The following is a 26,716-nucleotide window of genomic DNA, read 5'->3' on the forward strand; positions in this document are numbered from 1 at the left end:
CCTGCCCCTGGGAAGGTGAGAGTGTGAGGGGGCTGGGCTTTGCCTCTACTCGGCACAGGCGCCCTGGCTCGGCACAGGTCTGGGTCAGGGACTCAGAGCCAACACCCCTGCTAGATCTCCCTTGTGGCTGCCAGGCCCAAGCCAGGCCCCAGGCCCCTCAGGAGAGGCTTCCTGCAAAGCCCTTCCTCCACTGATCTTAAGCTCCATCCTTCTCGTCAGATGAGACGCTCCCCCACGACCTGGCTCCCCAATGCCTCCCCAGCAATACTGCCTCCTCCAGGCCTCTCTATGCCACCCACCCGCTGGTCCTGCCTCAGTTTCCTGCAGGCATCCCTGTCAGGCCACTTCCTTCGGGCTCCTTGACAGCATCAACTCTCAACCTTTCCACTTGTCCCGGCCCTCTCCCAATACTTCTGTGGCTCCCCTCCCCCCCCCCATTCCTTCCCGGCCTCCCCACCCCCAACCCCCGGGTCTCCTCCAGTGCTCCGCGGCTTTCCCACCTCCCCCTTCCCACTTTTCCCGCAGTGCCCATCAGGTCCCTTCCATTCCATGGAGGTCTAGGAGTTCTCCAAGTTCGAGCCCCAGCCCCCTTCTCCCTCCACCACACCGCCGCTTCCCCTCCCTCTTTCCCTAAAACCCCGTCTCTTCTCCACTCCCCTTTCTCTCCCTCCTCCTTTCCTCCTCTCCTCCTCTCCTCCTCCCTCCCTTCCTCCTTTGCTCCCTTCCCCCCCCCCCTCGGCTCTGGCTCCCCTTCCCTCCACCCTCCCTCTCCCCTCTCTTTCCCCGTGCCCCCTCCCCCTTCCTCGCCGCCTCTCCTGCCCTCCCTCCCCAGCTTCCCCGGCCACTCTCCCCTCGGCGCCCTCCCTCCTCCTCCCTCCTCCTCCCGCTCCCCACCAGCATCAGTATTCCGCTCGCGTCCACGGGACTCTCGGCTGCTCTCGGCGGCTGCCGCACCGTCCGAGCGGGGGCCGGGCCGGGCCGGGGCCTGGGGGGGTGGGTGGGGGGAGCGGCGGGGCCGCGGCGGAGGCGGGCGGCGGCCAGGCTGGCAGGCGGCGAGCGCGGAGCGCGGGCGGGCGGCGGGCCGGGCGGGGGCGGAGCCGCGACCCCGAGGACGCCCCCGGCCCAGGCCCCGCGCCCCGAGCGGACCCCGCGGGGCATGCCGCCCCTCGCCGGGAGCCCGGAGCCCGCGGTGAGTCGGAGCGCGCGGCGCGCGGGGACGAGGCAGGACAGGGCTGGGGCCGGGATGGATGGGCACGCGGACCCAGGATGGGGCCGGGCGGGATGGAGACGCAGACTCGGGATGCGGGCCGGGACCTGGACCGGCGCCCCAGGCGGGGCGCCCGCAGCTGGCTGCCCGGCTGCGGCCCGGGGTGGGAGGCTGCTCCCCCACGCCCTCCTCCCCGCCGCCGGGGGGCGTGCGAGCGATGGGGAGGGGGAGAGGCGGGCACGGGGTTTCCTTGGTGACCGCGCCTGGCAGGAGCGGTTGCCGTGGCAACCGGGGAGAACCGGGGAGTTTGGGAAGTGAACACGGGAAAGCCAAGAAGGGGTGATTGGGGAGGGTGGCGGCTTCAGATCCCACTCCCCATCAACGATCCTCCTCCCTCTGAGTGCGCCTTCCGCTCCTCCCGCCGCTCAGCTCAGGACCCCCTTTTTCTTGACCCGCATCAGGCCTCAGGGCTGCGGTCCTCGCATGTCTTCCTGGGACCCCTGCTCGCTCGGTGCCATCCTCTCCAGGGGACTCCCCAGTCGCTGCCAACCTCCCCACACCTGTTCTCCCTGGCCTTCTAACTACACTTCCCCTTATCCGGCCCATCTCTGACCCTCGCCCCCAGCCAGACCCGCTATCCCTCCACCCTCCTTCCTGGAGACCCAGCTGGGCCTGTGCCTTCTCTTTACCTGAAGCCCCTAACCTTACTGGCTGGCACCCGTTTCTCCCCATTCAGTGACCCTTCTTTCCTCAAAGGTCCGTCTTCTTGTATCCTCATAGGTAGGATACTGGGATCCCACCCACCCCTAGACCTCAGATTCTCTCCAGAACCCTCTCCCAGATTCCTTCCTCCTGACTGTCAATCCTAGGCCAAAAACTCAGGCTGGGTCCAGGGTCCCTCCCAGGTCTCCGTGGCCAGTTTCTCCGAACTCTGCTCTCTTGGACCAGGGGACCAACCAGTCTCCCAGCTAGATTCTGACTCCCTCCCCCCCCCCAATGTTCTTGAGCACCATTTTCTCTTTGGGCCCTTCCTTACCCTGCAGCTTTGGGTGACTTTCCCCAGGCTGGGGAATCCTCCCGGGGAGCACCCCAGCTGGTTAGTAGAGGAGCCTGGAGTGTCCCTCGCCCCCTCCCCAGCTGGGAGCTGCAGCCATGCCTCCCTCCGCATCACCCATTGCTATGCGCCTCACATCCCGAGTCCAGCCGCGCAGCGCCAGACAGGAACTCTGGGCTACAGTGGCAGCTGGTAGTAGCCGAGTCGGCTTCCCTCCCGGTCCAAGTAGCGGGCAGCACCCCTCCCCACTGCTCCTCCCCCAGGACCTTGGCCTGCTCGGTCTCCCTCCTTTGGAGCATCTTCTGCCTGCTCACTGCTGCTCTTCTCCGGCTTCCTCTTCCTCTTCCCACCTGCCGCCGCCTCCTCCTCCCTGGGTCTACTCTGATTCTTTCTGGTCCTCCTGATTATTCAGATACACACAGAAGAAGAAGGAGCTAAGAAAGACTGTTGGGAGACACTCAAAAGGGAGTAGAAAAATGGGGAGCCATAGAGAGGAATGGCTTCCCATACGGACACACATGCAAGAGCTTATTGCACAGAAACACACACACACACACACACACACACACACACACACACACACACCAGGGAAGAAGTCCCACACTTGGAACCCTGTGCTCACAGAGACCTGGAGGGAAGGACAAAGGCAGAGGCAGCCTGTGCACATTCCCCTCTCAGAGACAGAAAGGGAGACCCTGGAGCTGGCCTGCCTGTGACTGTAGAAACAGCAACCCCACTGTCCAAACTGTTGCCGTGAGGGTGAGGTGTGATTGAAGGGAGTGTGCTAGAATGCCACTGGGGGATGAGGGACTCAGAAGTTGCCCCTCACACCCCTAGGAGCGGGGAGGGGGCTCCACCGAGGTCTGCCAACCCAGAGGACAGAGGAAGTGAGACCTCAGGTTTGGAGGGGCCCTGAAGCATCCTCAGGGTCTGCAGCAGAGGAATGTTCTGCTTGGCTTTTTGCATGGATCGCCTGGCTCAGGCTGGGACTCTGCTTTCCTGCAGGAGGGCCCCTCCCGCAGCATCTGGCCCTCAGTGACCACCTGTCTTCTCTGCTAGGCTTAAGTGTTACCTTGCCTCCATCTACCATTCTCAATCTAGCACCTTCCTAGGTACTTCTCTGGCGCCAGCATTGGGAGGTCCAGCCCCCATTTCTGCTCCTTTCCTGGGTCTCCAAAGTCCCTGAGGTGTCCCTGAGACCTGTAGTTCCCTGTGTCTGTCCAGGAGGACAGTTCACACATGATCCCAACATTCAACAGTCTATGACAAGCCAGGAAGGGCTATATAGTGAGACTATCCCCAAACAACAGGTGTCCACAGAGCAATACAGGGACGTGCTGAGGCAGGGGAAGGGGCAGCCACCTCCTTCGGCCACCTGTGCCAATGACAGGAAGAGTCCCTTAAGTGGGGAAGAGTTCACATGCAGGTTCCCAAGGTTGGAGTCTACCTGGAGCCCTGCAGGAAGCTACCATGTCATGTGTGATTTGTCTTCCTCAACTGCCCATCACTAGGGCAGCAGATGACACCCAACAGTCCCATCCCCGGGGTCAGCTTGCAGCCAGCAGCATGCTGGGTTTTCCTAGGGGTTAAAGGGCAACTGTACCTTTGGGTGGGATTGGAAAACAGAAGCCCCGGGGACACAGAAAGATGGCCACCTCTAGGTGTCACCTCTAGGTCAGGGGGCAGATGCTGGGCCCTTTGGTGGGGGGGCCATGGCCAGGCAGCACCTGGAGACCTGTAGGGAGCATATCCTCGTGTCTAAGCTTCAGGATTCTCCCTCCCTGCTGGGAAGAAACCTCTCTGGTCCTGGACCTGGTTAGGGTGGTTTTGCCAGAGGACAGCAAGAGAGTAACTAAAGTGGAAGGATGCTCCTTGTTGCCTGGAAACACATACTAGGCTGTTGTCATGGTAGGCAGGGACGAAGGGGCTGCAGAGACCTAGAGGAGGGCAGGGAAGGCCCTGGTATAGGACAGGCAGGCAGGAGCCCATCCCAGAGTGAGCTGTCTGTAGGGTCTGGACAAGTTGAGCTGTGTAAGAGTGATGGAGAGGAAAGGGGTATGGCAGGGGACAGTAGCAGGGTCCCAGCATTTTGAGCTTAGTCCCAGAGCTCTTGTCCAGATTCTGGGAGGAAGCTGGGGAGCTCCGTGGAAGGGTGAGGCTCCGGAGGAGGTGCAGAAGGAAGCTGTCCTGCTCTTGCCTAGAAAACCCTAGGACACGAGCCTAGTGTAGTCATGACAGCATTTGTGGGATGCCTCCAGAACCAGCCCTGTGCCAAGATTGCATGGGGATTCCTTCCACTCCTTGTAGTAACCCTAGCAGGGAGGCACTGTTATCATATCCAGTCTACAGGAGAACCTGGGGCCCCTAGGTATGGGGTGCCTTCTCCAAGGTCAACTATGTAGAGGAGGGGCCTCGGCACTCTGTAGATGGCCACACGCAGAACCCGTGCTTTCAAACAGCAGAACCAGGGCCCAGGGTCGGGAGCATGGCTACACTGTTCAAGACTAAGACTTGTGGGCATTTGGACCTCTAAAAGGGCATTGAGATCTCATCCTAGCCCGGGGACATGGGCATTTCATCTCAGCCACTTGGGAGGCTGAGAGGGGGGTAACAAATGTAAAGGTAATCTAGACCACCTGACAAGACCCTGTCTCAAGAATAAAAAGAGGGCTATGTTGGGCGGTGGTGGCTCACCTTTAGCCCCAGCACTTGGGAGGCAGGGGGATCTCTGAGTTCGAGGCCAGCCTGGCTACATAAGAGAAACCCTCTCTCCAAAACTAAAACAAAACAAATATATCTCCTTCTTTGGGCTGGTGATTTGGCTCAGTGGTTAAGAGCACTTCCTGTGGTTGTGAAGGGCATGGGTTCAATTCCCAGCATCCACATAAAGACTTACCACTTCCTCCAGCACCAAGCACGAACAGAGATACATGTCAACAAAACATACATATAAAATAGTAAAATTCAAATCAAAACTCATTTTTAAAAAAGAGGACTGGGCCGCTCCAGTAAAACAAATTCGTAAAGGGGGCTGAAGGTATGGCTCAGAGGTAGAGCCTCTGCCTAGAATCCTCCAGTGAGGGGTGGGGGTGTGGCCAGAGGTAGAGCCTCTGCCTAGAATCCTCCAGTGAGGGGTGGGGGTGTGGTCAGGGGTAGAGCCTCTGCCTAGAATCCTCCAGTGAGGGGGTGGGGAAGGGAGGGGAGGTCAATGGTAGAGCCCCTGTCTCTACCTCCAATGAGAGACTAGCCGCACACATAGCTCAGTGATAAGAAAGCCTCTGCCTAGAATCTGCTGGTTAGGGCATGACTCAACAGCAGAGCACCTGTCTAGAATCTACTAGTGAGTGAAAGTCGGGGCCAGGGCTTAGAGGCAAGAAGCCCTGAGTTCAATTCTTAGCAGTTTACATTTTTTAAGGTGTGTGTGTGTGTGTGTGTGTGTGTGTGTGTGTGTGTGTGTGTGTGTTGCCTGCGTGTATGTAACAGTACTACATGCATGTCTGTGCCTGAGGAGTCAGAAAAGAGTATTAAATCACAGGAACTGAGTTAGAGATGGTTGGAAGCTGCCATGTGGGTGCTGGGAACTGAACCCAGGTCCATTGCAAAAGCAGCAAGTACTCTTACCCACTGAACCAATTTCTCCAGCCCCCTTAATACTTTATTATTCTTTAAATTATTGTATTACTTAATTATTGGAGGTGCGCATGGCGAGGCCAGAGGACAGCTGGTGTGTGTCTTTTCTCTCCCTTCACCTCGTGGATTCCAGGACGGAATTCAGTTCCTCAGGTTTGGCAACAGATGTCTTTACCTTCTAAGCCACCTCAGCAGGCCCAATTCTCAGCATCTAAAACAACACCAAAAAGTTTCCGTAACTTGGGGCGCTCTGTCTCTCAGGCTTGTTCATGTCCATAAACCCTAAGGACCTGGATGCTGTGGGCTGATTGTGCTGGTGGAGATTTGGGCTTTGAGAATGTGTGTGTGTGGGGGGGGGGTCTCATTTTTGCTTTGAGAATGTGTGGGGGGATGGGGGTCTCATTTTTGGGAAGGGGATCCACTCTCCAACAAGTGAACAGTTCTGATCCAGCCATAAATAATGGAATGAGGGGCTGAGTCATGGGACCGGAGAAAGAAAGCCTGTGCTCCTGCCCCAGCAAGAATAATAATCACTTTCCCCAAGAATCTAAGATGAGAAGGTTGCCATGAGTTTGAGGTCAGCCTGGGCCACATAGAGAGACCTTGTCTCAGAAAACCCTACATAAAGAAACAGATACAAAAGGTACATTTGAATGTATCTCTCTATGAGGGTCCTGTACTGAGCCTGCCATCTTGAATCTCTACCAAGCTTAGTATCATCTTTATAGACTGGCAGGGAAGGTCATTAAGGAGCTACAGAATAAGTCTGGGCTCCATTGGACTCCACACACCCCTACCCATCCTTCCAGGAGACATGAGTTATGGAGAAGGATGTTTTCTTACAAAAAGGAGCCCATTGAAGAAATAGGATGTCCCTATGAACAGGTAAGGCCCACCCCTCTCCAAGACCACATGGCTAGCCATGATGGCAAGTTACATTTTAAAGCAGCCCACACTGAGCCCCAGCCCTCCACTGCCCTGGATTGGGGAGAAAGCATCATTTCCCCTGTCATAGGCATGGACAGTGGGGGCCGTGGGTCCTGAGAGCCTCTGGCTGCCACTTTAGGAAACAGAGCCCGCGTCCTCGGAACCTGCCATGGAGGAGCCCCAGTCCGGATGCCCATGTGGGTGTGGGAAAGTCTGCTGTGGTTCTCATGACTTTCTGATTTTCATGGCTTTCACTGTTCCCTTTGGGTTTCCCTGGTTTGGAGACAGGGTTTCAAATGTAGCACGAGCTTGACTCAAAGTCAGCAGTCCTCTGACAAATACTGAGATGATAAATATGAAACAGCACACTAAGCTACTAGGCACCCTCTGTTTCCCAGAAAATAATGGATGCATGACAGAGAAACAGAAAGAGGCCAAGTAACCGCCTCAAGAGCCTGTCTAAGTCCCTTGTCCAGGCCTCCGCTATAAATATCTTCTCCACTGCCAGGGGTCAGGTGCAATCATTTCCTCTATCACAAGGAATAGAGGCCTGGAAGCCTTGGTTCTGCCACAGAGCCCACCAGAGCATGGGTGTCCACATGCACATTGAGCACACCACCATGCTTCAGAAATGATGACTCTGCCACATGGGCTTCTGGAAGGACCAGATCTACCCTCTGAGAGCCCTAGGAGGCCATGTCCCACCATGCTATGAGAACTGAAACAGGTAGCTCCAGCCAGAGCTGGGGTCAGGTACACCAAGCCACATTTCCTGGAACCAAATGTGGTCACTGACATTTAGATCCTCATAGTTGAGTGACAAACTCAGGCTGGGTGTGGTGGTTTAGACCCATCATCACGACACACAGAAGGCTGAGGCAGGAGCATTTCAAAGTGTAGTCACAGTTGCCAGCTGGAGAGTGTTCAATGCCAGCTGTGGTTGGTGGCCACCAGGTTCCGCCATGGTACTGGGACATTTCTGTTACTCCAGAACTCTGTTGGATGGGGCCATGTTAGCATTTCATAGTTGCCCTGCTCTGTAGCTGGTGGGTCCCTGCCACGCTGCTGAGTCCCCATCCCAATCGCCAGTTCTCTGTCACATGATACTGCTCGTTCATGCCCAGTAGAGGCAGTGGGAAGTGAGAGCAAGGGCAGATGGATGGCAACAGAGGACAAGAGCCTGCCACATTTTCCCCTTACTGCTATTATTTTGAGGCAGGCTCTCATGCAAGTCAGGCTGGCTTTATACTCCCTGTGTAGCTAAAATGACCTTGAACTCCTGATCCTCCTGCCTCTGCTTCCCAAGTGCTGTGATGAGAGGCATGTACCACCATGCATGGTTTACTCAGACAGAACGAAAGGTCTCCTGGTGGCTAGGTAAGCTCTCTGCCAACTGAACCACACCCTCAGCCTATCTGGTTGTCTGTTTCTTATTTAGAGGGGGTTGAGACAGGATCCTCCTATACAACCCAGATTGGCCAGGAACTCAGAGAAATCCTCCTGCCTCCACCTCCTGAGTGCCAAAGTAACAGGTTTGGACCAACAAACGCAGGCATTGTCTTCCTTTTCCGAGTCTCTTGTCTTCCGCTGGGCTATGTGTCCCAACTCCCTGGCAGGACAGCAAAGGGATATGCACTCAGGGCCTGTCTTGCCCAGCTGCCTGCCCTGTGTATCTCCCTTCTTGGCTTTCAGGCCAACAAAGGAGCCCGGATTCTCCTCTTCTCCACTTCTCTGCCTCTGGGCTCTGAAGGTTCTGCCCATCTACTGTCTCTTCATTCTTCCCTGTTTCCTGTCACCTCAGCTCTAGCCATAGTTCCCTTTCCCCCATGCCTCTGCTCTGACTCCTGGCTTCTCCACTCTAGACAGAAGAGATGGCTCCCAGGGCTCAATCACTCTGACCCTCCCAGGAACTTCCTGCTTGGGATGAAGTAAGCCAGCACCCCATGTCCTGTACTTACTTCTGTACTGAGCTGGGCTCCATACAGACCAGAGGGAAGTATGTGAACCACACACACACACCATGTCCCTCTGCATGCCTGGGTCCCTACACCTGACTGGCCCTCCTGGCTTGCGTCTCAGCTCTCTGGGCTTCTACTGTGACAGCCTTACCTGGATAGAGGAGGCTGCTCCTACAACTCCTGCCCCCGCCCTGGTTCATACTCCCGTGTCCTCTGCCCTGCTGTATTCAGTGGTGTACACCCACATGCCAGCATGAGAACACAGGTTGGGACTGTGAGTCTCTGCATTCGGGCATCTGGTCCCTGTCACCTTCTAGTGGGAGAGAGGCAGTGGAGAGACCAGGAAGTTGCTACATACAGAAGCTTGGAGACAGGTCACCAGAACAGAGAGCAGAGTTGGGGGAGATCACAGGCCAGTAAGGGGGGAAGCAGGGCAAAGCGGGGCCCATGCCCCTGACTCTGGAAGGATGGCCATCCCTACCGCTGACAGGCCATCGCTGTGTACTGTACACACTAGCTGTGCTGGGGATACCCGAGTGACCCCAGGGCACCCAGGACTCTGCTCTGCCCTTTTCTCCAGGATCCTTTGCTCAGAGTTGTGTGTTCACTCTTACTGTGAAAGCCCTGGGGACATGCAGTGGCTGAGGGGGACAGGTCTGCATTTATTTCCTTCCATCTTGAGCCTCTTCCTCCACCCGTGTGTCCGTTCCCCACACACCCACCCCGCCTTGCTTATGACTGCTGTCCAGGAAGAAGTAAGTGTTCATCTGTCCAGGGTGCCACCTTTCCACGCGCCTGTCAAAGCAGGGGAAGTTCTGCTTCAGCTCTGACCTCCACTCCTCTTGTTACCGTACAACAGACAGTTTTCTCTCTTGTCCTCACCTGATGAACTTACTCAGGCACAGGAGTGTGGCTGACAGGAACGTTTCCTGCCTCCCTTTTCTCCTCACCCTGCCTCCCCTGGGCCCCGGGTTTCCGATCTGCCATCTGTGTGAATCTCTCAGGCACTGTACCCAAGACTCCTATCTATCCCTGAGCCAGGCTGGGCAGGCGGCCATGCAGATGAGGGCTTCGCACTTTCCCCTAACCCTGGTCTCTGTTCTCGGCCCACTCTAACCTGCCCAGCTGTCTGGACTCTGCCCCTCAGGCTCTGTCCATTCGAGGCCTGGTCCCTAGTCACAGTTTCTGACTGCTCTGAGTCAGCATCACCTGGGACCAGTGAGTGGGACCATGGCTGAGCCCAGGGGCTGGAAGTGGGATGTGTTGGGAGCCCTGCGACTAGGAAGGAGGGAGAAGACTGTATAGGTCAACCTACACCCCAGTGACCTCTGTGAGACTTACTACCGAGGTCTCTGGAGTCCCATGACTCCCAGAGGATCCATGGGCTTGCTAGTAAGCCAGCTTAGCCAAATAGGTAGGCTCTCAGCCAATCTGGAGGCCAGGTGTGTGTGTGTGTGTGTGTGTGTGTGTGTGTGTGTGTGTGTATCTGTGTCTGTGTCTGTGTGTGTATGAGACCTGTGAATGCCAGAGGTCAGCCTGAGTGTTCCTCAGATCTGCACTTGGATTTTGTTAGTTTTGTGTTTTGTTTTGTTTTGGTTTGGTTTAATTTCTGGCTTTCCTTTTTTTTTAAACATTTATCTATCATTTTGTGTGTGCATGTGCCTGTGGTCAGGAGTCTGTTCTCTCCATCAAACTCAGGTCCTCAGATTTGGCTAGGCGGCTTCGTCCACTAAACCATATCTCATCAACCTCACATACTTGTTTTTAAACAGGGTCTCTCGTGGGCCCAGAGCTCAGCTATTTGGCCAGACTGGCTGACTGGCAAGCCCATGGATCCTGTTTCCACCTCCTCTGTACCCCACCAAGTCTTGCTTGCTTACATTACCTCTGGTGATTGAGCTCTGCAAACGCTTTACCTGTGGAGCTCTCATCCCAGATAGATATGTACATGTATGTGTATGTACGGATGTATTGGCAGTACTTGAAATGGAACCAGCCAGACATTGGTGGCGCACGCCTTTAATCCCAGCACTCAGGAGGCAGAGGCAGACAGAGTTCTGTGAGTTCGAGGCCAGCCTGGTCTACAGAACAAGTTCCAGGACAGGCTCCAAAGCTACAGAGAAACCCCGTCTCAAAACCACCGCCCCCCCCCCCAAAAAAAAAAAGAAAGAAAGAAAAGAGAAAGAAATGGAACCTTGGGCTTTTTGCAGACTAGACAGGTGCTCCACCACTGAGCCACACCCCCCAGCCCCTCGCTGGGGGATTCTAGGCAGGAGTTCTAACACTGAGCCACACCCCCAGCCCCTCACTGGGGGATTCTAGGCAGGGGCTCTACCACTGAGCCACACCCCCAGCCCCTCACTGGGGGATTCAGGCAGGTGCTTTACTGCTGAGCTACGCCCCCATCTCTCTCTCTCTATCTCTTTTTCTTTAGAGACAGAATCTCATTAAATCGCCCAGGCTGGCCTTGAACTGGCCATCCTCTTACTCAGCCCCTGCATAGCTAGGATAACAAGACTGCCTCTATAGCTAGCTTCTTTCTTAACTCAATCGTCAGGACCTCAGTTTCCCTATTTATGCAATGTAGATGCCAGCAATTCTTAGAGGGCTACTGCCCACAGAACAGCTTTTCCCTCAAGAAACAGTGCAGAAGGGCGTGGTGTGCATGCTGGCAATGTGCTGAGCCTGCTCTAATGGAGCCTGTGCCTGGAACTAGCTCAGGTACACACTCAGAAAAAGCATCTAGCCTGCACTCCGTCTGCACCAGTGTGGCCATTGAGCTCCATGGGCAAGGTTTGGTTCCAAACAGGGATGAGCCTTCCCTAGTGACAAGTTATTTGGAGGAGCACAGGAAAACATTGGGATCTAGTGAACCAGAAGGCGCTGTGGGAGGGAGGGAGGGAGCCTGGGACACAGAGGTTCAGCCAAAGGCAGTGACCTCCTGGGGACAGGTGAAGACCTTAGGTGGAGGGATGTCCCACACTGATGTGTCTGGCTTGACCAACTCTTAAAGTTTACCTGGACTGGGTGGCAGGTGTGTCTGTATCAAGAAAGAGAGATTATAACTTAACAGAAGATGCGTACCGCCAAGTAGCCATAGCTGTGTGTCCATCCCTTCCCTCACCTGCCATTTGCTGAGCACAATAAGCCCTCACAAAACCAGAGACCAAAGCAGATAACACACACACACGCGCACACACACACTCACACACGCACACACACTCTTGGTGGGTGCGCGGTTCAGCAGATGTGGTCTGAGAGGTCAGGTGGCAATAAACAGAGGGAGAAAGAAGCTGCACCAGGCATCATCCACCAAGAATGTGACATGGCAGAGGGTTGCAGGCAGAGTGAAGAGCAACTTCCAAGCCCCCTACCCTGCCCCCTAGGCTGGTGCTCGGCCCTCCTAGTGAGGTCAGAGCTGAGGCTGACTGAGGAGTGGGCTCTTCACCTTTTTCTGGGTGATTCAGAAGTTGCTGGAGAGGCCTAAGCAGCAGAGGGTGGGATCTGGCTGCTGTGTTAACAAGGATGGATAAAGAATGGAAAGATGGCTAAAGGAATGGATGAATGGATATATAGATAAGTGAATTTACAAATGTATGGAGGGATAGAAGAAGAGATGAATTATAAAAGGATAGATGGATAAAGAGGGAGGAATAGGCGGGTGGATAGAAGGATAAATATATAGATGAGTGGATGGAGTGATAGACAGATGAGTAGAGGGTGGGTATGTGATTGGATGGAGGAATGGGTTGATGGGGGAATATACAGATGAGTACTCACTCATCTGTATGTATGGATGGCTGGGCATGTGAATGGGTAGATGAAGGGTTACATGGAGTGAGTAGAGTGTAGCTTCCCAGACTGTTCTGCAGAGGGCACTAAGAGCGGGTGGCCAAGGCGGGGAAGGATTGGGGGGGGGCATCAGGGGTAGTTTTCTTTGTGGTAAGAATGAGTGCTGGCCTCAGCTGAAAGAAAGGGCGATTGTGACGTGGGCCTAACTTGTCAGGAATAGGTTGGGTAGCATATTGAAATGGGGTCGAAACGGTGACTGCATGAGGTAGTGGGGGTCCTGGAGTGGACACATGGTCCCTGAACCCAGGATGGACCCTGAAGATACAGGAGGGACATTTTGGTCCAGCGGCATGGAGTCCAAGCGGCCCAGCCTGGTTCTGCAGCTGAGGCTGCTGCTGCTGGTGTGTGTGTGTGTGTGTGTGTGTGTGTGTGTGTGCCACGAGGCTGTAGCTTGGCACAGTCCAAACCCCTCTCCCCTGGCAGCACAGCCGCCAACCTTCCTCCCCCGCTTCCCCCGACCTTCCCTGACTGCCCAGAACCAACGGGTTAATTAGATAACGGAGCCTTTGATTAGCGGGGGAGGGGGAGGCCACCCCCTGGCCGAGCTAGCTGGGAGGGGGGAGTTGAGTGAGGGTGGAGGGAGGGAGCGCCCTCCCCGCTGGAAGGAGAGAAAGAAGGAGGGAGGGGGCGGGGAGGGAGGGAGCTGGGCTCTGCACTGCCGTGTGACTAGAAATTGTAATCGCAGAGAAAGGAAGAGAGGCAGAGCTGGGAGAGGGATGAGGCAGGCCCCAGGACAGACAGACAGACAGTAGGAACCCGACTGAGCCAGGCTCCCAGCAATGACAGGGTGACAGGGACAGTGGAAGAGGACAGGCAGAGAAGGGGTCTGGTGGTCCCCGGGGAGGCAAGACGGGGTTGGGGAGCTGGGAGAGGGGCAGAAGCTGGGTCTGCTTGTGGAGAGAAAGGAAGCTGGTGTGGGGGGACTAACGTGGGGGGCACAGGACCGGAGGAGGCAAGGGCTTGCTTGTGTGGTGGCCAAGAGAAGAAGGCCGGGCTCCCCTAGAGGGTGGGGAGGGCAACAGACGAGGGGGGGGTGCAGGGAGACCCAAGAAGCCCCTGCGCCCCCCCCCAGCACTAGCTCGACGGGAAGCAGTAGCGAGCTGGGGTGGCAGGGCCTTGGGGCAACTGCACACATGCGGAGGGGGGGCCTGGGGCACAGAGAGAAGGCCATCGGAAGCCAAGCCACCAGGGTGAGTGTCCCCCAGTGTGTATGCGGGGGAGCGGGGAGACAAGGACGCGGAGATGGCGGCAGGGGAGGCGGAGGAGCAGGGGAGCTGCGGCAGAGCCCTGGACGGGGTGTGCGCCCGCGGTGTTGGTGGGGGAGGAGACCCGGCTGCCGGCCTGGGGGATGGTGGGCTCAGTGGGCACCGCACCGGAGCCTGGGCTTTCAGGGTAGGGGCTGGTCATAGCCAGGGTGTCAGCGAGTGGGGACCGAGGACCCGGGTGGACCGAGGAGAAAGCTCACTGGCCACTCGCGTGCGAACAAAGACCCCACAGCCCCTGCTGAGACAGGCGGGTGCAGGGCAGGGCCTGGCGGCCAGCTCTGAGGCGGGGGCCTGGGTCTCTGCCGCGGTCTGTCTCAGCTCAGTCTGTGCTTCTGTGCCCATGTCTCTGTCTCCCCCTCTCCCCCTCTGCCTCTCTTTTTGTCTCTCTCGGTCTCTGTCTCTGTCCCGGTCTTTGCCTTTGTCTTTCTTTTTTCTATCTCTGCTCTGTCTCCGTGCCTCTCTCCACCATCTCTGTCTCTCGCTGTCTCTGTCCCCATCTCTGTCTCTGACTCCATTTCCTGTCCTCACACACTTGCTCAAACACACAGCGGCACACGTATTTCTATCTGGGTTAAAATCTTGGAAGCTGCAGGAGTGTGTGTGTGTGTGTGTGTGTGTGTGTGTGTGTGTGTGCTCATGCGCACCTGCGTGGGGGGGCAGCCCTGTGCCCATAGATTGGAGAGGGCCGTGTGTGAGGGTGTGTCTGCCCCTGCTGTTTGTGTGAGTGGGTGGGCATCGTGTTTATGGGGACCCCCTTCCTGTCTCAAAGGGACTTTCTGTGTATGTAAGCACTCGGGGACACTGTGTGGAGGGGGACATTGGAAGCCCCAGGCCGGACCCCCTCTGCCACCCGGTGGGCCTTGAGATGGCCTGGTACACAATCCAGCAGCTTCCGCCCTGCACAGGCTGGAGTGGCTGATGCATGGGAAGAGAGAGAGCCCCCTGTGCTGGCTGCAGGTACCGTCCTTCCCGCGGCCATTTGGTCCCTCCCCCCTGGGGCTCTGGAAAGCAGGGGACAGGCTGGAAGGGTGCAGGGATGCTGACTTCCCATACTGACTGAGACTTGGGGTGCCCACCACCCCTTCCCACTCCATCAGCTCCCTCAGTCCTCACCCTGCGACCGTTGCTGGCACAGGTCCCTGCACAGGCCGTGTCAGAGCACCTGCCATCTTAGGCACAGGGGCATGGCTACCATCTCCAACTGTGCCACCACAGGGTGAGGGTGCCCCGCAGCCTCCTGCCTCCTCCCAGGAGCCCATCAGCCTCCTGTCCCCTCACAATTGCCTCTTCTCCAAGTCTAGGGCAGGATAGGGCCTGAGATGAGCCAGGGGTGGGAAGAAGATACTTAGCTGAGCCCTTGTGACTGGTGCTGTCACACCTGCGAGCAGACATCTGCGGGATGGGGTGGGAGTTGGTCAGCTTTGTGCTTTGCCTCACTGTCTGTCTGTCTGTCTGCCCCTCCATCTCCACATACCTATCTGTCTAACTGAAATCAGTGCAGACACAATTAAAATTTGTTAAAGCCTTGGGAATGGAGCTGAGGGGTCTTGGATACACTGGCAATGTTCTCCGCCACTCAGCCACATGTTGCCTTTTTAGATTTGAACACGGTCTCTCTGAATTGCCCAGGCTGGCCTTGGATGCACTCTCTAGCCCAATCTAGCCTGGAACTTCCAGTTCCTGCCTCGGCTTCCTGAGCCCCCGAGAAGGCAGCCCTGCATCCCCAGGCTTGCCAACACCTGAGTTTGACTCTAGCTGACTGCCATTTACCGACCAAGTGACCTTGGGCCCAAATGTTCCTCTTTCGGCCTCAGTCATCTTTTCTACAGAGTGGCCCAGGAGAAGCGGGCCCGGCCCAGGCAGGCCAGGTTCCTGTACCTTCGGTTCTGAGCAGGAGTGAGGGCTTCTGGTGAAATTTCGCGGGTGGGTCCGGTCAACCTGAGTCCCCGATGCTTACTGACCAACACGCTCTCTCCTCCCACAGCCCCCCAGCGTGCCCTCGGAGTATGAACATTGAGGATGGCGCACGCCCACACCCGTGGCTCCCCGTGCCCCCTGCTGCCGCCTGGTAGGATGTCCTGGCCCCACGGGGCTCTCCTGCTCCTGTGGCTCTTCTCCCCACCCCTGGGGGCCGGTGGGGGCGGTGTGACCGTGACCTCAGCGGCTGGAGGAGGCTCCCCGCCAGCCACCTCCTGCCCGGCAGCCTGCTCCTGCAGCAACCAGGCCAGCCGGGTGATCTGCACGCGGAGGGAGCTGGCCGAGGTGCCTGCCAGTATCCCTGTCAACACCCGCTACCTGAACCTGCAGGAGAACAGCATCCAGGTGAGCCCGCCTCCATCGCTGGTTGGCCCCAGGGTCAAGGCTCTGCCTCCCTCCCCACCCTCTCACTCTGGACTTCCTGGCGTCTGCGCACTAGCTCCTCTCTCGCGTCGTTTCTCTGCCCACCTTTGCGATGTATTTCCATGCCGGCTGTGTGCGTTTTCCTGGTGTGCCTGCCACGCCCTCACACCACAGGACAGGGTGCCTTGAGGCGGTCAGGAGAGGCCTTTCCACCTCATCCTCCCCGTTGTTGGCCCGAGACAGCGTCTCTCAGCAAGCCTCCAAGGAAGCGGGACTCATTCCGGTTTTGGGGAGCTAGCTGGATGAATGATGGGGACCAAGGGGTCGAGGGCTTAGGGCTGGCACGGGCATCGTAGTTAGTAGGGACTGCAAGTGACTTTAGCTGTCTTTGTTTGGTGCACAGCCTGCCCCATGCGGTGGGGCTGTGCTGTGCTGGTGGCCCAGTGGGCTGCTAGGAGCTGCCTCTTACCTGACGTTTGGAACAGGTCTTTCTTTCCTCAACCGGAGGCTGAGGTGGAGCTGTGCTGACTGCTGCAGGGTGCTCAGTGGCGCCCTGGCCACCTATTTCCAAATGTCTGCAACTGCCACCAGACTCTGGGCTCCCGAGTGAGGACTTTGCTGTTGGTTGTTTCTTGGGTTTGGTTTTGCTTTTATTATTTGTTGGTTGGTTGGTTTGCTTGCTTGCTTGCGATAAAGCCGGGGGTCTCACTCGGTTTCTCCCACTGGTTTGGAAGTCTTCCCCTAGCTCAGGCTCCCCACAAACCTGCTCTGTAACCCCTGTGGTCGTTCCCAATTGCAGTGACACTTGCTACGATGGCAGTTGTGAGCCACCCTACTTGGCTGAAGGCCGTTTTAAAGGCATCTAGTCAAGTCCAAGTCCTCATGCAGACTGCCTTGTACCCACTTCGTACAGGTTGGAGAGACTAGGGACCGCACCGCCACAGGAAAGGTCCCAGACCCCCAGTGCTCAGCAGAGGGGTCAGCGGAGCCAGACTCTGGGGAGAATGGAAGCCCTGGGGGACAGGCCCTTCCTGGGTGTCTGGGAAGCAGGGATGGGTGAACCAGAGAAACTTAAGACCCATGTCACTGCCAGTGCCGGGGCTGTGTATGTCTACTCCAGGCCCACCTCCCCAGCCACTTCCTTGAACAGCCACCATTTCTGCCGTTTGAAGTCTGCACCCTCTTCTCTCCAGATGCAGTCTCTGTTGGGCTGTCTATGCCCCTCAGTAGGGCAGACCCTCTGCCACAAAGAGGACAGCGCCTTAGAAATCAGAGCGCTCTCATTTGTCACACTACTGTAGCAGCGCCTGTGCCCTAAAAGCTGAGATCAGAGCAGAAAGGCCCGTGGGGGCTTCCTCATGGCAGGGGCAAAAAATGTAATGCTGGCTTGGCATGGCGCTGTGCACCGATGATGCCAGGAGGGCAACCATGGGAGCCGCCCTCAGCTACACAGTGAGTTCCAGGCCAGCCTAGGCCACAGAGAGACCATGTGTCAAATCTAACCAAGGAAGCAGCACGCAACAAAAGAAAAAAGTAATGGTTTTAATTATCCATATTTTTAAAAAACCATCACATCCCACCACCCAGATATAAATAACTCCTGTTTACATTTGTTTTCATACCTTTCTGAGCTTATGTAAATGCGTCTTTTAATTATTTATTACAGAATGAATACAAATTAATTTAGGAAAACTAGAAAATACCCTTAGATAAACATACAGAGACAAAAGCTCTTCGAGTCCCACAGGCTCAGATAGCTCTTCTTCCCATCTGGAGTCCCCAACCCAACATTCCCAGCGCATATTCAGGGTCCTACCTGGCTAGCAGGAGGGTTCTTTAGGGGTGTGTGTCTGTGTGTGAGTGTGTGTGTCTGTGAATGTGTGTATCTGTGTGTCTTTGTCGTGTGTGTATGTGTATGTGTGTCTTTGTCTGTGTGTGTGTTTTGTGTATGAGTGTGTCTTTGTCTGTGTGTGTGTCTGTGTGTGTGTATCTTTGTGTGTGAATGTGTGTGAGTGTGGGTGTGGGAGTGTGTGTGTATCTTTGTGTGTGAATGTGTGTGAGTGTGGGTGTGAGAGTGTGGGTGTCTTTGTGTGTGTCTTTGTGTGTGTGTCTTTGTGTGTGTGAGTGTGTGTGTCTGTGTGTGTGTGAGTGTGTCTTTGTCTGTGTGTGTCTTTGTGTGTGTGAGTGTGTCTGTGTGTGTGTGAGTGTGTCTTTGTGTGTGTATGTCTTTGTGTGTGAGTGTGTGTCTTTGTGTGTGTGAGTGTGTCTGTGTGTGTGTGAGTGTGTCTTTGTGTGTGTATGTCTTTGTGTGTGAGTGTGTGTCTTTGTATGTGTAAGTGTGTGTGTCTTTGTGTGTATGAGTGTGTGTGTGTCTTTGTGTGTGTGAGTGTGTGTCCGTGTCTGTGTATGTCTTTGTGTGTGTTAGTGTGTGTCTTTGTGTGTATGAGTGTGTGTGTCTTTGTGTGTATGGGTGTGTGTCTTTGTGTGTATGAGTGTGTGTGTCTTTGTGTGTGAGTGTGTGTGTGTGTGTGTGTGTGTGAACACGCACGTGGATGTGGAAGCCACAGGTAGATTTCCGGTATCTTCCATGATCACTCTCTGCGTTTTGTTTTGTTTGTTGTGTTTGAAGCCGGGTCCCTCTCTGAACTGGAGGGCACAGATGGATAAGCTGATTGGCCAGCAAGCCCCAGGGACCCTCCCGTCCTCTTTCAGTGCTGGGGTTACAGACGCGCACCACCATGCTTGGCTTTTCCATTGGTGCTGGAGCTTGAATGCTGTCCTCCTGCTTCTGCATTATACACTTTCCTCTCAACCATGGTCTCAGCTCGATTCCTTTCCAGAAACAAGAGCCACAGTGTTTAATGTTGCCTTGAGGTTGGGTTTCGGCACCTGGTGGTGTGACCAGGAACATCTCTCATTGCTAAGCTTTTGTTTTTAAGTACTGGGGGGGGGGGGACCCAGGGCTTCCAACATGCCAGGCAGGTCCTCTACCACTGGGCCACAGCTCTCCAGACACACTGGGGGACTCCAGGAAGGGGCCTTACCACTGGGCCATGCCCCCAGCCTCTCACTGGAGGATTCTAGACAGAAGCTCTACAGCTGGGCCATGCCCCTTTTCACTCAGTTACCCAGGCTGGCCTTGAACCTACTCTATAACCTAGACACACAGTAGGCTTGCCATCCTTCTGCCTCTTGCTTATTTGAGGATCTGAGATTCCAGGCCTGTACCACTAGATTTGGCTTGGTTTGCTGTTTTTGAAATATATTCTCATGTATCCCAACCTGGCCTTGAACTCCATCTCCAACGTGCTGAGACTAAATGAATGAACCAGTAGGCCTGGTGTCTAGTGTGGCTCGGTAAAAGCCTAACAGTCCTGTCATCGAGAAAAGACTAGTTAAATGGCTGGGTGCGCAGGCAGTGAGGTTCTCTACACTCGCTACAAACATCAGCAGAGAGGCTGGGGAGGGCCAGTGTGAGTATGGCTCCATCCAAGAGTGCTTGCTTGCCTTGCTTTTGGGCCCCAGCATGGTGACAGCAAGCACTATGGAAGAAAGACTACTCACTTCTCAGTTGCCAGTGGAGAAGTTCATGTCACATCTCCCCACTGCTCAAGACTCAGCCCTTGGGGTTTGTTCCTAGAAGTGTGCCTGCTGGGTCAGAGTTCAAGATCAGAGACTACCCAGGGTTTCATTTGATCACATACCTGTGCCCTGTGCACAGATGCACACACACTCAACAGACCATCCTTAGAGACCATACACACATACACACACATGCACACGCACGCACACACACAGATATACACACACATGTACACACAGATATGCACACACATGCACACACAGATATGCACACACATGCACACCCACCCACAGATATGCACACACAGAGATATGCACACATGCACATGCACACACAGATATGCACACACATGCACACACAGAGATATGCACACACATGCACACACACAGATATGCACACACATGCACACGCACGTGCGCACACAGATATGTACACACATGCACATGCACGCACACACAGATATGCACATGCATGCATGCGTACACACAGATATGCACACGCATGCACACGCATGCGCGCACACTGTTGCCTGATGACTGGCTCGTTGACTGCCTTCACAGTTCCCAGGTGAACCCCATTCCCTGCTGCACCCTTGGCACCCAGGGCCAGAACCTAAAGAGCGGCAGACACTCAGCAGTCACCTGAGGTAGATGGGGGCTGGCCCGGGGCTCTGCCTTCTCCTGAGCAGGACCCGGGTCCTCACAGTGCTCTCCTATGAAAACCTGCATGGCCCAGAGAGTCCCACCACCTGTTCCCACATAGGCTGGTCATACAGGGAAAGAGAAGCACACTGGATTCTCTCTAAAATGTCACCTCTGAGGTCATGCATGTAGGTGGCAGGGAAAGCCTCTACCACAGGGCAGAGACCGTGAGTGGCTCTTCTCACTTACTATTTGACTGATGTTGGTTGGTTTGTGGGGCTGAAGGCGGAGCCCAGAGCATTTTATTTTTCTTAAATCAACAGTTTTCCACGGGTCCCCAGTTGTCCAGTTGGACAACCTAACAGAACGTGCAGCCCCAGGGTCACTCTGGCCAGATGACAGACCACCAGGCCCAGGAAAAGTCGGGGTGTGGGAAGCAGAGTTGGACAGCCACCCCTCCGTGCCTCATCTTCTCCGGAAGCTGCTCCGCCTGCCGCCTGCCTGGTGCCTGGGCTCCTTACTGCAGCACCGTCCCCCTCCGCACCCTCCCCCTCCCCCTCCCCATCTCCCTCCAGCCCTCTCAGAAGCTCACGGTGATCTCTGTCTTCTTCTTCTGCTGCTGCTGCTGTGTGTGTGTGTGTGCATGTGTGTGTCTCTGTGTGTATGTAAACGTGTGTGCACATGTGTGTCTGTGTGTTTAATTTATGCAAATAAAACTGCTGTGGAGTTGATTCTTTGTCCCAGTGTCCCCTCAGCCATGTTTGTCTCCTCTGTCATCCTAACTGCATCAGGACTCCCCTTGCTGGCCCATGTACCCACTCCCTTGCTGCAAAATCACACTTGGGGACTCCTGTAGGAGTGGTAGCTCTTTTCTCATTTTATTTTGTGTGCTTGAATTTATGTTGAGTGTGCGTGTGCATGTGTGTGCGTGTGTGCGTGTGTGAGTGTGTGTGCATGCATGTGCATGTGTGTGCGTGCATGTGTGAGTGTGTGCATGTGCGTGTGTGTGAGTGAGTGTGTGTGCATGTGTGTATGCCCGCACATGTGTGTGAGTGTGTGTGTGCATGTGTGTATGCCCGCGCATGTGTGTGTGTGTGCATGTGCGTGCATGTGTGTGTGAGTGTGTGCGTGTGTGAGTGTACTCTGAGTTCCACCCTGGGTGTTACTCACTGGGAGCTGTTTACCTCATTTTTGAGACAGGATCTCTCATGGTCTGAAACTCATCAAATCAGTTAGGCTAGCTACCAAGTCAGCCCCAGGGATCTGCTTGTCTCCATTTCTATGTGCTCGGGTCTCGATCCTGAGCCATATACCGGGTTCTTCCTGCAAGTGCTAGGCACTGAGCTCGGTCCTTGTGCACGTATCACTCCCCAGAAGCTCTCCCCAGGCCCTGCAGAGCGATCTCCATGGAAGGGTCCAGCTGGGGAATTGTTGGTCTTAGGCCATGTGTGCATTTAACTTAACAAAGCGCAGCTGTCACCACAGAGGCTGGAAGGAATAGAAGGTTCCAAGACTTCTCTTTGAGAATGACCTAGCACCCTGTACTGCAAAAACCCGGGGCGTGAGTCACCCCATGCCTCCACGTTGGATATTGCTCAGCTGTAGCTCGGGAGGGATTTTCCCACAACCCCTCTGTGAAGTCTGCACAGGTATTTACAGTGAGGTCTTAAAGATGGTGAGACACTTCGAAATGCCCCAGATACCACACCAAACAGTTAGCAAGGTGTGGGGCTACCCAACTGACATGCCAGCGTTCCGAAGGCAGAGGCAGGAGGATTGTCAGGAGTTTAAGGCTAATTTGGGTTACATAGTGAGCCTCCATCTCAGTCAATATCACTAGCTTTTAAAAAATACAAGGAGGAACTCCAAATGATCCCTTGGTGTTAATATTTTAAAACTTAACAGGGAGGGGGGTTGGAGCCATGGCCCAGCTCTTAGGAACACTACTTGCTCTTGCAGAGGACCTGGGTTCAGTTCCCAACACCCACATAATGTCTGACAACCTCCAAACTTTGATGTCCTTCTCTAACCTGTGAGGGTACCAGGCACACACATGGTACAAATACATATACACATGCAAAATACACATGTGCATAACATTTTTATAATTTATTGAATTTTTATTTTATGTGTTTTGGCTGCATTCATGTCTATGTGAGGGTGTTGGGTCCACTGGAACTGGAGTTACAGACAGTTGTGAGCTGCTATGTGGGTGCTGGGAATTGAACCTGGGTCCTTTGGAAGAGCAGCCTGTGCTCTTAACCACTGAGCCATCTCTCCAGCCCTGTAAACAAATTTTAGTTTAAGTTTTTTTTAAAGGGTTGTTATTGCAAAGGACCCAGGTTCAGGACCCACAGAGCAGCTCACAACCACATGAAATCCAGTTCCAGAGTGGGGGCGGGGTGGGGGCTTTCGACCTCTTCTTGCCTTTGTGGGCATTGGACATGTGGTGTGCATATGTACATGCAGACAAGATACCATATGCCTAATAATGAATCTCTCTCTCCCTCTCATTTTCAAGACAGGGCTTCCCTGTGTAGCTCTGGCTGTCCTAAAGCTCACTCTATAGACCAGGCTGGCCTCAAACTCACATAGATCTGCCTGCCTCTGCCTCTGCCTCCCGAGTGTGGGGATTAAAGGCCTGTGCTATAAATAAATCTTTTAAAGAAACATTTCACAAGGAACACACAAAAATACTACCCATGCTTCCCCAATGGTGTTTTGTTTTCTGAATATTCGTTCATTGAAAGCCTTAGATCCTGTCTGCAATCGGAACAATAAATGGGAGTAGCAGATGCAAAGCCTGGTGTGGTGGCAAAGGTGGCTTCATAGCTGCTCAGGAGGCTGAAGCAGGGGGACTGAGTGTTCAAAGACAGCCTGGGAGACTTTTTAAAGCCATTTCTCAAAACAAAATGTAAAGAGAGGGTTGGCATATAGATCAGCAGTAGAGCCCCTGCCTAGAACCCCCCAGTGAGGGGCTGGGGTGTGGCTCATAATAGAGCCCCTGCCTAGAGTCCCCCAGTGAGGGGCTGGGGTGTGGCTCATAATAGAGCCCCTGCCTAGAATCCCCCAGTGAGGGGCTGGGGCGTGGCTCATAATAGAGCCCCTGCCTAGAATCCCCCAGTGAGGGGCTGGGGTGTGGCTCATGATAGAGCCCCTGCCTGGAATCCCCCAGTGAGGGGCTGGGGCGTGGCTCATGATAGAGCCCCTGCCTGGAATCCCCCAGTGAGGGGCTGGGGCGTGGCTCATGATAGAGCCCCTGCCTGGAATCCCCCAGTGAGGGGCTGGGCTGTGGCTCAGTGGTAGAGCCCTGCTGTTGAATAGGGAGGCAGAGGCTAAAGTCTGCAGCTGCATGGGTAACCCCTCCCCATACCTGTTTGAAGAGCCTGGGGAAAGGCCACACACCTGCCTCCTTCGGCTGAGCTGTCTGGGTTAGGCTTTTTTCTTCTCCTTCTTTTTCTTATTTGAGGTAAGGTCTCATTTATCTCAGGCTGGCGTTGAACTCACTGCATCAAAGAAGATAGCCTTGAACTCCTGATCATCCCGCCTCCACCTCCCAAAGACCGGGGTGACGGGGAAGCGCCACCACACACAGTTTATGTAGTGCTGGAGACGGAACTTGGTGTCTTGTGCATGACGAGTGTGTGTGTGTGTGTGTGTGTGTGTGTGTGTGTGTGTGTGTGTGTGTGTTTGCATCTGTGCTCATGAATGTGTAGAGGCCAGGGGACAACTTCAGACACTATTACTCAGGTAGCAACCCTGACCTGTAGGGAGGTGTCTCACTGGCTTGGTGCTTAGCTGTCAGGCCAGATTATCTGGGTAGTGAACTCCAGGGATCCTCAGCCTGAGGCAGCAAACACCTGCCACCACACCTGGCTTTTTTGTGTGGGTTCTGGGAAAGCAACTCAGGACCTCCTGCTAACTGGGCATGCATTTTACTAACTGTGACTTCCTCCATTTCAGTGTGTTTTGTTGGTGTGTGTGTGTGTGTGTGTGTGTGTGTGTGTGTGTGTGTGTGTGTATACAAGTAAGAAAGATTTGTTTAACTTTTTTGTGTATGTGGTGAAAATCTTAACATTTTGGGCATTTGGGAAATACAGAGTTTCAAGGGGGTTGCATCTTACATGTTTGGGTGCTCGTGCACGTGACTTCCAGCACCCAAGGGTTGCCGTGGAGGTGTGGAGGTCAGGGGACATACTTGGAGTTGGAACTCCCTCCCACTCTGTCTGGGACAGGTCTCTGTTGTGAACCACCAGGAAGTTCTGTGTATGAGGGTTCTGGGAGTCTGAACTCTGGTTCTCAAACTTGTGCTCTGTATCTTGCAGAGGGCAGAGTGAGGCACAGTTCCACTCTGTAGCCCAGGCTAGCCTGCAACTTCCCATAATCCTCTTGCATGCTAGGACTACAACCAGGAGACAACATGCCCTTCCTTTGATCTCCGCGCCCTCCCACCCTGACCCTGTACACACAGTGACTCCTCCTGAGTCGCCCTCCCGCCCACAGCTCATCTGCCCATCGGTTCCCATGTGCTGTGTCCATTTGCAGCCTCAGGCTCATCATGGAAACCACCTGGACCTCCACTTCACCCCGGCCCCTCTGTCAGAGCTCCTGAAAAGTTTGGGGGCTGGGGAGTAGGGGTGAGGCTCCGTTAGTAGAGTGTTCCCCTCCAGTATGGCAAGGTTAATCCCCAATATGGCATAAACCAAGGCCATGGTGGCCCACCCCCTTGTCCCATCATCCCACGTGAGCTCTTGTGTCCTGCAGCACCTGAGGGCCTCTGTGCCTCTGGGCCACCTGCCCCTCCCTTGGGCAGACTGGGGCTCTGAGACTCTGCCTCCATGAAGGAAGTGTCCCAGTGTGAGCTTCCTCACAGCCCAGGACAGGAAGGGAAGAGGGTTGCACCAGCCCTGCAAGCCCTTCCTTAGAACAGCCAGAGCACACTGAGGCTGGGCAGAGCAAGACACGGAGGTGTACACTGGTCAGGAAGTGGGATGTGGGCTCAGTCTCCTCAGCACAGCTCCTCACGGTCACTAGTTCAGGGTGGGACAGGACTCCAGGCCCTGGCCAGAGGGAAGAAAGGAAGGAGGCCAGTCCTGGCCTGGGGGACAGCGTCCAGGCTTGAACCAACACATGGCCTCAGCCATATGCTAGCCACCAAAGAAGCCCCTGAGGAAGAACAAGGCACCTTATCAAAGGACAAGGGATAAACACAGAAGCCGCCATCAAAACAGCTGGGTTTGTGTGTGGGTGTGTTGTTTGTGTGTGTATGTGTGTTTGTGGTGTTGTGTGTGTGGTGTTGTGTGTGTGTGTATGTGGTGGTGTGTGGGTGGTATATGTGTGTTTGTGGTGGTGTGTGTGTTTGTGGTGGTGTGTGTGTGGTGTGTGTATGTGTGTTGTGTGGTGGTGGTGTGTGTGTTTGTGGTGGGGTGTGTGTGTGTATGTGGTGGTGAGTGTATGTGGTAGGGTGTGTGGTGGTATGTGTGTGTGTTTGTGGTGGTGTGTGTGGTGGTGTGTGTATGTGTGTGTGGTATGTGTCATGTGTATATGTATGTAGTGGGGTGTGTGTGTGCGGTGTGTGTGTGGGGTATGTGTCATGTGAATATTATGTAGTGGGGTGTGTGTGTATGTATGTGTGTGGTATGTGTCATGTGTATATGTATGTAGTGGGGTGTGTGCGGTGTGTGTGTGTGGTATGTGTCATGTGTATATGTATGTAGTGGGTGTGTGTGTGTGGTATGTGTCATGTGTATATGTATGTAGTGGTGTGTGTGTGTGTGTTGTATGTGTCATGTGTATATGTATGTAGTGGGGGGGTGTATGTGTGTGTGGTATGTGTCATGTGAATATGTATGTAGTGGTGTGTGTGTGGTATGTGTCATGTGAATATGTATGTAGTGGTGTGTGTGTGTGGTATGTGTCATGTGTATGTGTATGTAGTGGTGTGTGTGTGCTTCCCTTGTCCCTCTCACCTCCTTTACCTGGAAGCCCATTTATTTGGCCAGACTGGCTGGCCATCCAGCCCAAGGAATCAGCCTGCCTCTATCCCCTCAGTGTTGGGGTTACAGAAGTGCATCGTGGCACCCAGCTTTTTATCTGGGTTCTGGAGATCAAACTCAGGACACCAAGCTTGCATGGCTAGCACTTACCTGGATCAGCCATATCGCCAGTCCAGGATCTTTTAAACTTGAAAACAAAAAATTATGCCACAAAAACCAAGACAACCACAACCCTCACAAACTTGCCGGGGTTTATTTCCCTG

The 26,716-nt window shown here is 54.7% G+C and overlaps 1 protein-coding gene across 2 annotated transcripts in view; it reads left to right on the forward strand.

Moving 5' to 3' along the window:
- The first annotated feature begins 1,037 nt into the window (after positions 1–1,037).
- Positions 1,038–26,716, forward strand: part of Lrrc4b (leucine rich repeat containing 4B) — a 35,423-nt gene continuing 9,744 nt past the window's right edge. Inside the window, exons 1-2 of one of the 2 annotated variants that reach the window (XM_051174274.1) lie at positions 1,038–1,189; positions 15,878–16,215. In XM_051174274.1, the coding sequence (XP_051030231.1) occupies positions 15,913–16,215 (303 nt within the window). In that variant the 5' untranslated portion in view covers positions 1,038–1,189; positions 15,878–15,912. Of the gene's footprint in view, positions 1,190–13,550; positions 13,819–15,877; positions 16,216–26,716 lie in introns of those variants that run through there. The other variant, XM_051174273.1, reaches the window with a different exon arrangement.

This window comes from Phodopus roborovskii, unplaced genomic scaffold, assembly GCF_943737965.1.
Source record: "Phodopus roborovskii unplaced genomic scaffold, PHOROB, whole genome shotgun sequence".
NCBI lineage: Eukaryota > Metazoa > Chordata > Mammalia > Rodentia > Cricetidae > Phodopus > Phodopus roborovskii.